Genomic DNA, 14,275 nt, shown 5'->3' on the forward strand with positions numbered 1-14,275 from the left:
TGGGATTCCATTTTCCGTGGATCTTCGTTCCTTATCAAAAATATAAAACTTGCTGCTGTAATTGAGGAACCTGAAACAGTGAAGAGTGTCGTTAATGTTTCTGATTATTATACAGCAGTAACTATTGAGTACTTATATGCTCTTATTGATTATAAATTGTATAATAATATATAAAAAAATATATGGCTGGTGTTATGGATGGATTCCTTATAGCCGTTATAGGCTCATGAACCTGTAAAGTGTAAGTACGAGTAAGTAAGTACGTACTTTATATGTTATGATCAGTATTCAGTATAGCGGAGCGGAATGTCGTTTTGCGAATAGAATTACTTCTACAGTTAACTATTACAGATTACTGTACTAAACGTACTTTTATTAACTACTGCTGCAGCTTTTTCTCGTCCCGACTTCCCAGAACTTGGTTATTAATCAGTGCCATTGAATTTAACATGGAGGCTGGACAAGACTTTTTCATAGATACGAATTCTTACGATATTTTTAAGCTTGTACGGCTACAGTTTTTAAGCATGCAGTGTAAGTATTATAAAGTGTAGATATTAGGGGAAATGCTTAATGCACCCGATACAAGGTGCCAAATTCGGGTACATGCACGAATACTTGACATTCTCGCACTTCGAAACACTGTTTGTATCGTTTTATTGCGTTCTGTAACCAAATGTTTTGTAAAATTATATTATGGTGGTGCGAAAACCGTTTGTACGCGCAACATCCGCTTGCGGAGTTATGGATAAAGCAGATTCCGAAAAAGTTAGACGCCATGAGGCGTACTTCGTAGTTCGTACTAAAAGTCTGATTATGAACCGATCTTGAAATTTTGCAAAGCTGCACTTAAGCATAATGCACACACTAGTCAGGTTTCCACCATGTGTTTCAAATTCTGAAATCAATTTCAAAAATTTTAAAAATCATTAATTTTTTTAATTGAAAAAAGTTGCCAGAACTGCTGCGGGTCAACACAACGCGCTACTCTCTATTGTGAGTAGTACTAGTACAGTACAATAAAGCCCCTTGACCGTGAGTAGGGCGATGGTCTTTCTGCTTATGTGCAAAGTTTGAAAGAGATCGGTTGACACTGAGGTTTTTGGTACACCGTCTTGCATTTAAACATTCGGGAATCTTATTTCACCCATAACTTCCCAACCGGCCGGAACTGTAAGTACTGTACCATATAATAGTGTAGAGTACTTCCCAACTGTACTGTACGATATAAAATCATATAATAATATTAGCTACTTCTATACGAGTAATGAGTATCGATTCATGTTACTTTGTAGATTCATGGTGATTAAAGGATGCACATGTGACCACTGACCTCTCTGCTTCAGCCGTTCAACGCATGAGCCAAAGTTGCTGTTGGCATCGGTACGGCGATCGTTTGCACGGAGATCAACGTACAATAAATATTCCTGCATGGTGTCACAGATGAGCCTAAGAACGCCCTCCTTCCGGCGTCGGCTGGTTGGCGCCGATGGCATCAACTACCAGAACACGGTGGTGGTGTGGGTGGAGGGGAGGACGTTCTGGCTGGGATTCATTCAGGACATTCACGGAGCATTCGTCTACATCCACTTCGACTCGTCCCAGGCCGCGGCCGCGCCCTGCTGGCTGCATGCGTCGTGCGTGTGGCCGCTGCAGATGTGGCGCGACAGCCCCGACTACTTCCGGTCGTGCACGAGGCTCTCGGGAGTTGTGTTTGCCGCGCTGCGCGATGAAGACGACGGGCCATTCCGCTTCCGACCGGCGGTGTACTTGGGTGCCGGCGATTTAACGTTGCCCACATGCTACATCAGGCTGACTGGCGAAACAGCGGGAAGTGCAGGCGCATCGCCAGTGGTGGATGAGCAGCGGCCAGTGCAGGTGGTGGACGACGGCCAGGTGATCCACCAGCTGCCCTGCGTGCCCAGCGAGCCGCCGTTGCTGGAGCTGGACAAGACCCACGGACTGCTGTACACGAAGCACGTCATCCCGCTGACCCGAGCGCAGTTGACGCTCAACGCAGCCAGCGACGCCGCCGGCTTTATTGCAGAGCTGCGTGCCGCATACAAAGGTCATGCATTGGTGAAGAGACTGCAGAATCCCTGTCGCTTTCATCTGCACATCGGTGCGGCTGAATGCACCGTGATTATCATTAGCCAGCAGACGGATCCCGCCACCCTGGAGGGGACGCGGCAACTGCTACAGCGGATTCTGGACAAGTACCGATATACTGCGACAGCTGCGTCGTTGCCCGTGCAGCTGCAGCCGACTAATTGCTCTCCGAACGCCGGTCCTTATGATGGTCAACGAGTGCTCTGCGAGTTACAGACGGGTTAGTGATTAGCGTTTGAATAGACATGCAAAATCACTTTAACCAGAGCCGGCCGACACCAAGTCTGCGCTATGCATGTGTATGCCAAATGTAGTCCGAATACTGACTTTTCTTATCAATTGGCTGTGTTCACATTCCTACCGACATAACTACAGCCTTCAGTTGTAACATACAAGTACAGTAATCACTGGCCGAACTACACCAAGTTGATCTACATTATAATATTATTAGGACTAGTTAGCTTGTGCTTCGGACTTGTTAGCGCAGTACAGTGTCAGTGATTATCCAACAGATATGGAAGCTGGCACTAGCGGCTTCCCCACCTGGCCTGGCTTGGGCCGACTGCCAGCGGAAGTCCTGTTGACGATTCTGGCTAACCTAGATGTGCACAGCCAAGCGATCGCCACACGGTAAGCAAACTGTTTAATTAGCCGACAGATACAGCACTCCAGCCACAATATTTGTAATGCAGCAAGGACTTGGAATTCGAACGAACATACCGTACTGTAACAGTAGCCGATCTGGCTGCTGTTCTAGTTCTAGTGGGTTGGCGTGTTGACCGTACCACGATGTTGTGTGGGCTCAGTGGGCTGTTGGGATGAAAGGTTAAACAGGGAGCAAGGTTTAGGCAAGAGTTTAACAAGCGGAACAAGCTGATCCAAGCTGTAGCAAGCTGATGACAAGAATGAATTCTAGAAATTCATTGGAAGAAATCATTAGAGGAATTCTAGAATTCATTAGAGAAATTCATTCTAGAAATTCATCAGAATTCTAGAAATTCATTAGAAGGCGAAGTAGCCGGTAAAATGAGCAGAATTCATAACGTAATGATGAATCATAACAGGGTGGTCTTATGGTTGTACAACTTCTATCGCTACAGTACTGTACCTAGCTTGTGCACATCACTGCCCATGAGGGGTTACCGGCCCCGCTGACAAGCCGTCGTCACAACTCACAGTAAAGAATCAAATGAAATTCAGTGTGTAATTATTGTGGAGATCCAGCTGGATACTATACCTATACAGTAAAATCCTCTACTACATACACCCTCCGTTCTCAGCTCTCCGTATGTTGTAAAGAGGTGTATGTTACACAGGGGCACTGCCCCTGGGGGCGCTCATTAACTTACCCCCAGGGGGCTGGCCATACATTGGTCAACAGCAACTACGCACGGTGCTGCTGATGTTTCGTTTATAAATTCATGCTATTCCTGAGAAAAGTGGCTCTGCAGCGCTTCTTTTACGCATTCCTTTTCGAAAAGCTACCGTATTACTGGCATTTTATGCTTCAGAATGAATCGGTAACCAATAATTTTTAATGCCTTTTTGCTGTTTTACTGTCAGACCTTGTACTTGACAGATCTGAAACACAAACCGGAACTTTCTTTGAAACTTTTTTTGCGCTTATTCGGCCAGCTGTATGTAACGCAGGGGTTGACTGTATGTTAAATACAGTCAGCGGTTCCACGAAAGGTGTATGTTATAGCTGTAAAGGGGTGAATGTTATATAGAGAACTGCCCCTATGTTATAATCCACCGAACAGTCCGGTTCTCAGCCGCACGTATGTAATAAAGGGGTGAATGTTGTATAAGGGTGTATGTTACGAGGGGTTTTACTGTAGCTGGCTATAGGCTATTATAGATACGACTCATACGAGTATATAATTATTACGGTCACTACTCGTACTGGACTTACTGTAGAAGTATATTTATTACGGTCACCTGTCAAATGTACAGACAGATGCAATACGATGCACATTGGCACAACCATTGCTTTTCTGACCACAATGTGCGCCTTGTGGCAGCTGATTGTGGAGGATCCCCGCTGCACGGAGCATATGAGTGTCGTAGTGGAGCAGCTGACAACGGAGAGTCAGATGAGAAGTGGGAAAAGATACGCAGATGATAGCCGCTGCTATCAAGTGGCCCGCCAGCTGACCCGTGCGCTGAGCGCCGCCACGCGCAGTCTCAGCATTGTCGCGCGGCATCCGGCCCCGGCCAGTGACGGCGGCATCGACTGGCTGGCGGTGGGGCCGTCCTGGAACGTCCTGTTCCTGGTGTGCCACCTGGCCGAGACCCTGCAGATCCGGCTGCCTTGGCTGGTGGTCCACTCCTTCCAGATGGAGTACGGCTATATCAGCCGGGAGCAGGGCAACCACTTGCGCTACGTATACCCGGCCGCGCAGCGCCTGCTCCTGCGCCACTGGAGACTGTCCGGGGGCCTGACGTCGTCGCTGCGCACGGTGTTCTACGATAATTACCTGCTCCGTCTGGTGGATCTGTCAGCCGCGGAACAGCGCTTCCTGGTCCCTATCAAGCGCTCCGGCCAACTGGCCCTTGACCGGATGGACATCTGGATGGGCACGCTGCTGGTCAACGGCGCGGACGGCTGGGAGGCCGTGCTCAGTCGTTTCATGTGGGGCCTGGATGCGCACTGCGCCCCCCTCACCGAGGACGTCTACAGCAGAGTGGCGGCGGTGCACCAGCGCTGGCAGCGCAGTCTGCGCTATCCCGACGAGTGGCAGACCATCCGCCGATACCTGTCGCTGTAAGACGGACAGTTACTCTTTACTGTCGCGTACTTTTGCTCTACTTTACTCTTACTTTTTTCCTGCCCAAATCGTTCCTCTTTACTTACTCTTAACTAGTCGCCTGAAAAATTTACTTTACTAAGTACACCAGTGATAAACAGTAATACTTTTGGCTCGCCAAAAATTCGATCAAGAAAAATTGTTTTGCCACGGGAAATTGTAATGCTTCGTCTTAGACCAAGCATTATGTAATCGTATTATGTAGGTACCTTACAGTTATTGCTACAATCTGACTAAATGAGGAGGCTACGGTCTATGTTAAAAAGCCAGCGAACAGCCTTTTTTGCCCGCTGAGGCTGGTTGATCAATGCAGCCTCTCTGTTGTGACTATAAATAGACCGAAGACAGCGCATTCCGGTGCTGCCAAAAAGCGCAAGCGGAGTGCTGCCTTGCTGTATCGATCGATCGGCACATGTGCGTGTGAGTGGGTAAATCCGCTCGCATTCACTACGCACGTATGAGTGTGGCTGTGACAGGCTGTCTGTGCGCGTACTAGCTGTACAAACCGGTTTTCGCTGTCTTCGCTACAACGCATACCCTAAACCCGTAGCTTCCTTTCTTGCTCGCATTGTATGTACCCGCGACCGTTATTTCGACAGCATACATTTATACGACTGCTATTCAATTTAATCTCCTTGATTATATTCTGCAGTATGTACGGTTTGGTCTGAGTTCAGACAACTGCTGGTACTTGGTAGCACCGTTGCAGCACTTAATTCCGTACTTGTAGTGCTGACTGCTAAGACGCTGGCCTGGCTGCAGGTACAACGGGTTCCATGCGGACGGCAGCCCGCGGGCGTGGGACGCTGTGGACCTGCGCAGTATCGAGGTGCGCCAACTGGGCCGACTGGCGCTGCTGGGCATCGACGCGGTCTTTGGCCAATGATCGATGGGACGGTCGGCACGGGGCCAGGGGTTGGGAGGGAGTGGCCGCTCATCGACATTGCGGGCCGGGTCATTTAGAAGTGCCATCGCCTCGCCACTGGCTGTGTTGCACAAAGTGGCCACCGCATCGCGGCACCGTGCCGGTGAAAGCGTCCAGTCCACCGCGGCGGCATCTCCTTGCCCACCGCCCGCTCGCTTCGGCTTCCCCTGCGCCGCGCCGCGCCGACATCGTCCAGATGGAGGAAGCCCGCTCATCTGGCAGTATTCTCTGGCTGGCCCTGGCCGGCGCTGGCTCTCCACCACTGCAGTATCCCCGCACCTTCTTCATACACAATTATCCCCGGGGCCGGCTCACTCAGCGCCCGACACTTCCGTGTTAATTCGCCATGCTACGTTTTTATCACCACCATTTCCATTGTCCCGCATCACGCATGTCCAGCGTCCAGCCAAAACATCATTTCCCAAAAACCATTTGAGATGACTGGTACTCAAAATGCTGTTTTTTCTCTATTTTATTACGGTAATTAAATGATTCTTAGATAGAGAAATTGATCAGATTCAATTTCGATTGAAGAAAAATTACAATCGAGTAACTTTTAAAAAAATTAAGAACAATACATTATACATATACCGAAATCTGCCATTTCCACCGGCATGAAAATGGTAAATATTTGACGACGGAGTGTCGCTCTCTTGGCTGCTACTGATGCATCCCTTGTGCTGCGGGTTTGTTCCTCGTGGCTCCTGCTACAACTTAATTAGCTACACATGCCTATCTGTTCATCGCATATATTATTAATTTTTAATGTTTAAATTTTAACTGTATAGTAGTGTGCCCGCGCTTGCACTTTTGTTGTTATGGCGGCTATTGCCCAGTAAACATTTCTTATTAATTTATTGCTTATTATTTTTTTTATTTTATTGATTATTTACATGTTTGTGTGTTGCAAGCGGCGAGTACGTGGGCGTAAATCCCAAGATCAACAACATGATGTCCGGCTACCGGGCGGCCAAGTACGACTTGCTGCTCGTCTGCGACAGCGGAATTATGAGTCCTTCTGCCGGCCTTAACGCTGCACAGTGGAGTGAGTATACTCGTAATACGAGTATACTCACTCCACTGTGAGTATCACTCCACACTCACTATCGTTGCTCGTTAGATTTATGTTCGCAGTTGTTCAGTGCAGTGCAAACTGCAGTCCGCGGGCTGAAGCAGCTGTCAGTTGCCCCATGTCCAGCTCTTGACGTCATGCCAGTTAATCGGCTTACCTGCAAATTAATTAGAATTAGAATTAATTAGCAATTCGCTAATGAATCACTCATCCGGCCAAAGTGCTGATTGGTAATGATTAAAACTGCACTAATAATAATTAACTACATCCGTAACCACGTATACACGACCGCGGCCTTCGGCATCGATCGGCACGTTACAAAGTATTGAAAATGTAAGAAGCATGTGCAAAAATTAATCGCAGTCAATCCCACCAGCGTGATCGGTATACCTCGTATTCTTTCATATACGATATTTCTTAGATATCTTAGGCTTCTTAGGTTTCTTAGGTTTCTTAGGTTTCTTAGGTTTTCTTAGGTATTCTTAGGTATTCTTAGGTTTATCAGGTTTCTTAGGTTTCTTAGGTTTCTTAGGTTTCTTAGGTATTCTTAGGTTTCTCAGGTTTCTTAGATTTCATAGGTTTTTTTAGGTTTCTTAGATTTCTTGGGTTTGTTAGTTTTCTTAGGTTTCTTAGGCTTTCTTAGGGATTCTCACGTCTTTTTAGATTTTCTCTTTCTTAAATTTCGTATTTTTTTAGCGGCTGGGACCAATGCGATCAACCGTTGCGAAGTGTTCATTTCGTAACAAACTTGCGCCGCAAAAGTTTGTGTACGGATGTAGATCCCGTAAACTGGTTATATGAATACTAACTATGTAACCAGGGTCCTCGACACTTTGCCGTTGTAACCAATTTTCTCCCGTTCCACACATCCAATCTGCACGCTCTAAAGTGCTACAGAATCCTCTCAGTGTCGTGAGTGTTCCTGCATCATCAGTTTTCTGTAAAGCCCAATCCCCAGAGTCCAGCGGTCACTCAAAAGCTTGTTACCATGGTGGCCATTAGCTTAACATGGGCTGTTTGTAAATCCCCAGATTTTTACTATGTGTTATTATATCAAATTGTCATTGAAATTAGCGAACTGCGAATTAGCAAAAATAACAGGTTCTGCTCACGCCTGTTTATTTTGTTCGTGCCTCCTTAATGTAATAAACATCGTGCCATTATTTAATACATATGCAGTTAACCTTTTTACATGCTCGAAATCCTAAGACATTATTCATCCGTGCTGGGCTTGTAACACTACTACTAGTACTAGTACTATAATGCTGCACTAAATAGTAATTTTCATTAAGTTGTAATGATTTATGCTGGTGAAAAAAATTATTATTTTGTCAAAATGTAAAACTAATTTGTAAAGAACATAAAAAAGTAGAATTGTAAAAAATGGAAATAAAACTATAAAAAAATTGTGTCGTTGCAGTGCGCGAGGACACTCTGCTGGACATGATGTACACGATGCTGGCGCCGGAAGTGGAGCGCGGCCGGGCCGGGGCGGGCAGCCGGGTGCGGCGCGGCTGGCAGTGGCTGCGCAACCGCGGCGCCACGCACGGCGTCGGCCTGGTGCACCAGATGCCCTTCTGTCTGGACCGCGACGAGCTGGGCTTCCCGGCCTGACTCGAGAAGGTGCACAAGCGTCCCTTTCCCGCGCGATAACACCACCGTGACCTTGGACCCTCGTCTGTCGTAGGTGTATTTTGGGACGGCGCACGCGCGCATCTACTTATCGGCGGACGCCGTGGGCGTCAACTGTCCCACCGGCATGTCGGCGCTGATGCGCCGCCACCTCCTGGAGGCGCGCGGCGGGATGGCGGCCTTCGGGCAGTACCTGGCGGAGGACTACTTCTTCGCGCGCGCCGTCACCGAGCAGGGCTGGACGGTGTGCATCGCCTCGCAGCCGGCCTGGCAGAACTCGGCCGTGTGCAACCTGGCCCACTTCCAGGGACGGCTGCAACGGTACGCCGACGCTCGGAGTGTGTTTCTGGGGTTGTTGTCAAGGGGGTGTCTTGTAGGTGGGACGAGCTGCGGCTGGCGATGGTGCCGGTGACGACGCTGCTGGAGCCGCTGCAGGAGTGCTTCCTCCTCGGCGTCCTGGCCTCCCTCGCCGTCTCCACGCTCCTGGCGCTCTCCGCCCTCGGCGTCTTCCTCGTCCACGTCATCACGTGGTTCCTCCTCGACTGGATTCTCCTGCAGATCGTCCAGGTACCTCCCTGCCGGGTGCTGCTTTTCGTCAACATATGAATGTTAATAATGTTTCATTTGGCCCCCGACAGAACGGGCGTCTGCAGTGCAGCAAGCTGGACTTCCTGATCGGGTGGGTGTTCCGCGAGACCACCTGCTTCCTGCTCTTCGCCGACGCCATCCTGCACCCCCGCATCCACTGGAAGTCCGCCGTCTACCGGCTGCAGTGGGGCGGCCGTGCCGAGCTAGTCAGCTGCCCGTCGCCGCCCCTGGCGGTCAGCAGCGGCGACACGCTTCCTCCGGCACATTCGCTTCCCGCTGCCTCCCCTCCCCGGACGTCCTCCGGCAGCCGGCACATCCGCTCGCGCTCCCTGCCGCAGCGCCCCTCGGCCGTCTCCCTCCTCAGCGGCGCGCCCTGTGATGCTAGGGGGCCCGGCCAGTGGGCGGGGCCTCCCGCTGCCCCTGGCCATCATCTTGCCTGAATATGATCATCCGGTCAGTTCCGTTGCGTCATGCAATGTCATCCGTGATGGCGGGTGGATTATTCGGCGGAATCGTCCCGTTTTGTGCTTGCTGGGGCCGGTCCGGTTGCGTTGCTGGCCGTGGACAGCCAGCGTTTTCATTGATCTTGTTTGTTGCTCTTAATTGCTGATGACGTTATTTTTGTTGTTGTTGACCGTATTTTGTACTTACTAACTTACCTGATTGGAGATTACTGGATTTTACTTGTATATTATAGTAACTGTGGAAGGGGCTGTGCGGGATCATGAGTACAGTTGTTATTAACAGTTCATGATTAACTGGGTTTCGTAACTTTCGTCGAGTGTTATCTAATTTTAGTTGAAGCCTTTAACCAATCGGCACGTCACACCGCCAGCGATAATAATTTTCTCCCTTGTAGTTTTGTAATAATGTTTATACACCCAGAGTGACAGAGTGCCGAACCCGATACTGTGGTAGACACGATCCAGTAACTAACCGTTAAAAATTTATGGCACACTTTAGTTCGTGATATGCCTACAGTACAGTAGACTCACAAGTCACAGCGTACAAAAGTCTGGACAAGTGAAGGACCGAGCAGACGTTGAAGTCCGCCGCCTACCGGCTGCAGTGGGGCGGCCGGGCCCAGCTGGTGGACGCGGCGACGGCGCCCGTGGCGGTCACCAGCAGCAGCCGCACGATGGCTACTGGCGGCCGGCGCTTCCGGCCGACTCTTCGTCCCGCACCGTCTCCGCCGGCCGCCGCAACCGGCACATCCGCTCGCGCTCCCTGCCGCAGCGCCACTGGGATGTCGCGCTCCTGCACAGCGTCGCCTGTTCCCGTGATGATCCGCTTCCGATGCAGTCGGCAGCGGGATGCCATCGTTCCCCATGATCTGTTTTGCCGCGGATTGCCCATGTTTTCTTGTTGTTGTTAGTATTTTTTACTGATTGCAAACTGCAGGATTTTACATGTACCACTTTGTCCTAGCAGTTGTTACTTGAAAACAATAATTCTTCCATTTCCCGTCTTTTAATCAACACGATAACGTCACTCCGAAAGACAAAACTCCAAAACACAGTACAAATTTCCTCAGCATCTTAGCACTAAAATGTTGAAAATCACAATGATCATCTGCCAGTTAAAACGTGAAAATATGCACAATTTCGTATAAAAAATTCCAGCCTTCCCCGCGTTAAATTTTTGGTTAGCAGTAAAAAATCAACACAATACTGTGGCAAGTGGTCATGGTCAATATGCGCAGATATCAAAAATCTTAGACGAAATGTCCGCAAAAAACCAGTGTCCAGTGACGAACTGTCGCGCAGCCACATGCTGTCCACAGCTCTCATTTCAAAACAGTAGAAGGGGTCAACGCGATGTAGCCCGGCGCAGGTGTTATCACAAATGGGAAAGGATGAGGACTCAGCTCCGAAACTCCTAACATTTCTACCCCGACGTCCTTGCCCACGCTTCTATGGTACTCCCTGCAGATCACAAAACAACTTGATGAAAGGAAAGTCAAATCGTAATCAATGCTAACATACAGTGCACAGAGGGTATAATGTAAAAATGTACATTGAAATAAATTCCTGCAATTTCTGTTACAACAGAGGAAACTTTGTTTGCAGTGACGTTGTCCCGACAAAGTGACGCGGCGGAACAGGTCCCGACAACATCCCGATCCCGATCACGACAGGTCGTCGTAGACGGGTCGGGAAAGCACGCTGTCGGGCGGGAAATGTCAGGAAACGGGACCTTTGCAGATGTCGGGAAAATCCCGATTCCCGTCCTCGTCTTTGGGCGAGATGATACCGAATTTCAATAGAAAACAGCTTAAAACATAGAAAATTTTCGCGCTCCGCGCGAAAACTACAACGAATTTTTTTAAAATTTCAAGTTCAACTTGTTTCTTAATTAGAAACAATGCACTACAATTAATGGGCAGTAAAAAGTTTATAAATTTTTGTGAAGAAACTGCTCATACCAAATTACATAGAATTTTTTTTTTAAATTGTCGGGACGGGTTCGGGACCTTTTCTAAGTGTCGGCAACGGGTGGACGGGAAAAGCTGGTGTCGGTCGGGACTGTACGGGACGCGCCCATTACGCAGGCGGGACAACAATGGTTTGCACTTACGCTTTGTTTTTCTCGAAGGCTTCGCGGGCGTTTGCCGTATTCCGCACCGTAACACACAGGACATCTTGGGAAAAATCAGCCGCATAGTAACGACAATTCTCAGGTAAATACGTGCTACAAAACCAGTCCATCTGATCGAGGCGCAGCATCGAGACCACCTCAGACACATCGCGTTTCGTCCGCTTGAGGTAGCTACGGACGGTTTCTTCCACTACAAAATAACTCTCGTTTGCATTGCCAACAACAAACCATTCATACGTGATACGCAACGTACCAATCTTAACGTTAAGCTCAGCCGTCGCGGGTCTCTCCGGTTGAACGGGATCCGAGACGGTACTGGACGACGGGCCGGCTGACAGGAGATCGGAATGTGTGGAAGGCGGGGGAACTGGATGGCTGTCAGGCCCGCTAGGTGGAGTGTAGTCGGACAAGGCGGATGGCATCTCCATCCCGGCCGGAACGTCGCGACCGGAAATGCGAGACACATGGCCAACTGACCCGGTGACATGTGCGTGGCGCGGCGGATTGGATGTGGGCAATGGACTACGTGGCTGCGTGATGGATGGTGGGTGCCACGTACGGCCCATAGCAATGCGCGGCCTAATTGATGTCAAACGAGTGAATTCTTAGAGTAATTTTTTAATTTGTTTTATCAATTGTTTTATCAATATTATTTTACAAATTATTTTAATGGGCAATAGCCACCAAGATAACAAGAACTGCAAGCGCTGGTACACTACTTGCTAGTTAAAATTTAAACATGAAAAAAACAACCGAAATCTTCTCTTCGATTAAAAGGTAATTTTACAATTACATTTAATATCAGATTACAGGATGACACTTGTGATCGAGCAGTGACGATGAGCATACAAGTGCGTACGAGGGCACGACAACATTAATTTTAATCAAAATTACTAATTCTTACAATCGACTGCTTAATGCTGCTGCATAAACTAACCAGCAGGCCGTTGGAACACGGCACTCCAGCACGAAAACGGGATGCCCTGTGTAAAACGTCGCGCGCGAGGTGGAAAACGTTGCCATTGCGGAACGATAGGCCTCATACCCTGGCATCACCCGCATGCCCTGCGTGGCTATCACCGCTGCGCGCCCGCCGCCGAACTGCGGCTGGCCCTGGTTGACGAAGGGGCTCTGGCCGTCCGGATAGCCCTGGTGCGTGCCGTACGGAGGTCGCATCGGTGCATTCTGCGGCGACAGGTAGGCGTTCTGTCCCACCGCCGACGTCGTCCACGAAGACGCGCTAGTCGGGCCTGCGCCGGCTCCCGCTGCGCTGTAGGGGAACTGCGCCTGCTGCTGGCCGGGATAGCCCGGGAACGGCGGATGCGGATTCGAATAAACCCTGAATAATTAATATTTATAATTAACTGTGGGATAGTGTATAAACATTAAACTAACTGTACCTGTTGGCCATTTGTGCTTGCATGGAATAGGGCCCCCCCCGGCAGCCGAATCTGCGCCATGCCCTGCGCCTGCTGCTGCCCAGCATAGACGGGAAACGGCGACGCCAAGGAGGAGGAAAAGGCTTGCTGGACCGGCCCGCTCCCGGGCGGCATCCCTCCCGCGTACCCGGGCATCATGCGCATCCCCTGAAAGCCCTGCGTGGCGGCCCCCGCCGCGTTCCCGCCGCCGAACTGCGGCTGGCCGTGGTTGACGAAGGGGCTCTGCCCGTCCGGGTAGCCCTGGTGCGTGCCGTAGGGGGGGTCGCATCGGCGCATTCTGCGGCGACACGTAGGCATTTTGCTCAGGCAGCTCCACCGCCGACGTCGGCGAGAAATAAGAGGGAGCGGGCCCTCCACCAGATCCCGCGGTGCCGTAGTCGGAGAAGAGCGGGTACGGACCTTGGCCGAAGTGCTGTGGGGGATTGGCAGCTGGGTAGCCGCGGGGGGCGTGCGGAAGCGGGTGCGGCGGGGGAAAGGGCACGTTAAAGGCAGTGGAAGACGTGTTCAAGCCCCGCTGCGTGAAGGACAGGGTGGGGTCCCCGAGGGGTAGGCCCAGGTCTGGATGGGGGCGCGGGCTCGCCGAGGCTCATGAGGGATTCCGAGTCGAGGGGCTGGTAGGAGCTGGCGACTGCCAGTCGGAGTGACAAAACTGGGTTGCACACTGGAGAGGAAGCCGCCCTCGTCCTGGCCCTGCAGCGAGGCGAGCATGTTGCTGGCCATAGAGGAGGGTTCGCTGACCGATTCTAGGTTTCCTGAATCCTCCGCCATTCTCAACCACACCACCGCCTCACGTCCAAATCAATCCTGCAACCAACACTGTCATCACTCAACCATCCACCAACAATTCCCCGATGAATGGCGATGGGTATCAGCGACGATAACCAGCCAACGCGCGACAGAAACAATAGGACCTTGAACAACGATGCTTCTAACTGCCAATGCGACTCAACGCACAATCATTCGATCAACGCTGGATTCCCTTATTCCACGCTAATCATAAATTATTCTATACTGTAATCTGGCAACGTGATACTCGTAGATAAATAAATGAAAACACAAATCAGGAAGACATGGAATCAACGCTGAATGAGAGCCTGGCCAT

The 14,275-nt window shown here is 50.1% G+C and overlaps 2 protein-coding genes and 1 pseudogene across 6 annotated transcripts; 2 read left to right on the forward strand and 1 right to left on the reverse strand.

The window, feature by feature from the left end:
• The first annotated feature begins 32 nt into the window (after positions 1-32).
• Positions 33-4,379, forward strand: LOC129587308 (uncharacterized). 5 transcript variants are annotated; one of them, XM_055480994.1, is made up of 5 exons: positions 33-241; positions 1,296-1,383; positions 1,444-2,329; positions 2,622-2,739; positions 4,066-4,379. In XM_055480994.1, exons 3-5 carry the CDS (start codon positions 1,444-1,446, stop codon positions 4,232-4,234), a joined length of 1,173 nt encoding a protein of 390 aa, XP_055336969.1. In that variant the 5' UTR covers positions 33-241; positions 1,296-1,383; the 3' UTR covers positions 4,235-4,379. The 5 variants fall into 5 exon arrangements, with proteins under 5 accessions (XP_055336969.1, XP_055336968.1, XP_055336966.1 ...); XM_055480993.1 differs by having other exon boundaries at positions 33-251; positions 1,296-2,329; XM_055480991.1 differs by having other exon boundaries at positions 1,296-2,329.
• A 2,356-nt stretch (positions 4,380-6,735) lies between these two features.
• On the forward strand, positions 6,736-9,947 carry LOC129587310 (ceramide glucosyltransferase-B-like; annotated as a pseudogene).
• Positions 9,948-10,603: 656 nt separating this feature from the next.
• On the reverse strand, positions 10,604-14,275 carry LOC129587309 (uncharacterized). The gene is made up of 5 exons (XM_055480996.1): positions 13,135-14,275; positions 12,672-13,073; positions 11,988-12,313; positions 11,714-11,924; positions 10,604-11,061 (listed from the first exon to the last, which is right to left on the reverse strand). The coding sequence occupies exons 1-5, from the start codon at positions 13,218-13,220 to the stop codon at positions 10,923-10,925; spliced, it is 1,164 nt and encodes a 387-aa protein (XP_055336971.1). The 5' UTR covers positions 13,221-14,275; the 3' UTR covers positions 10,604-10,922.

The sequence above is a fragment of the Paramacrobiotus metropolitanus genome, unplaced genomic scaffold (genome assembly GCF_019649055.1).
Source record: "Paramacrobiotus metropolitanus isolate TYO unplaced genomic scaffold, Prichtersi_v1.0 Parri_scaffold0000024, whole genome shotgun sequence".
Taxonomy (NCBI): domain Eukaryota; kingdom Metazoa; phylum Tardigrada; class Eutardigrada; order Parachela; family Macrobiotidae; genus Paramacrobiotus; species Paramacrobiotus metropolitanus.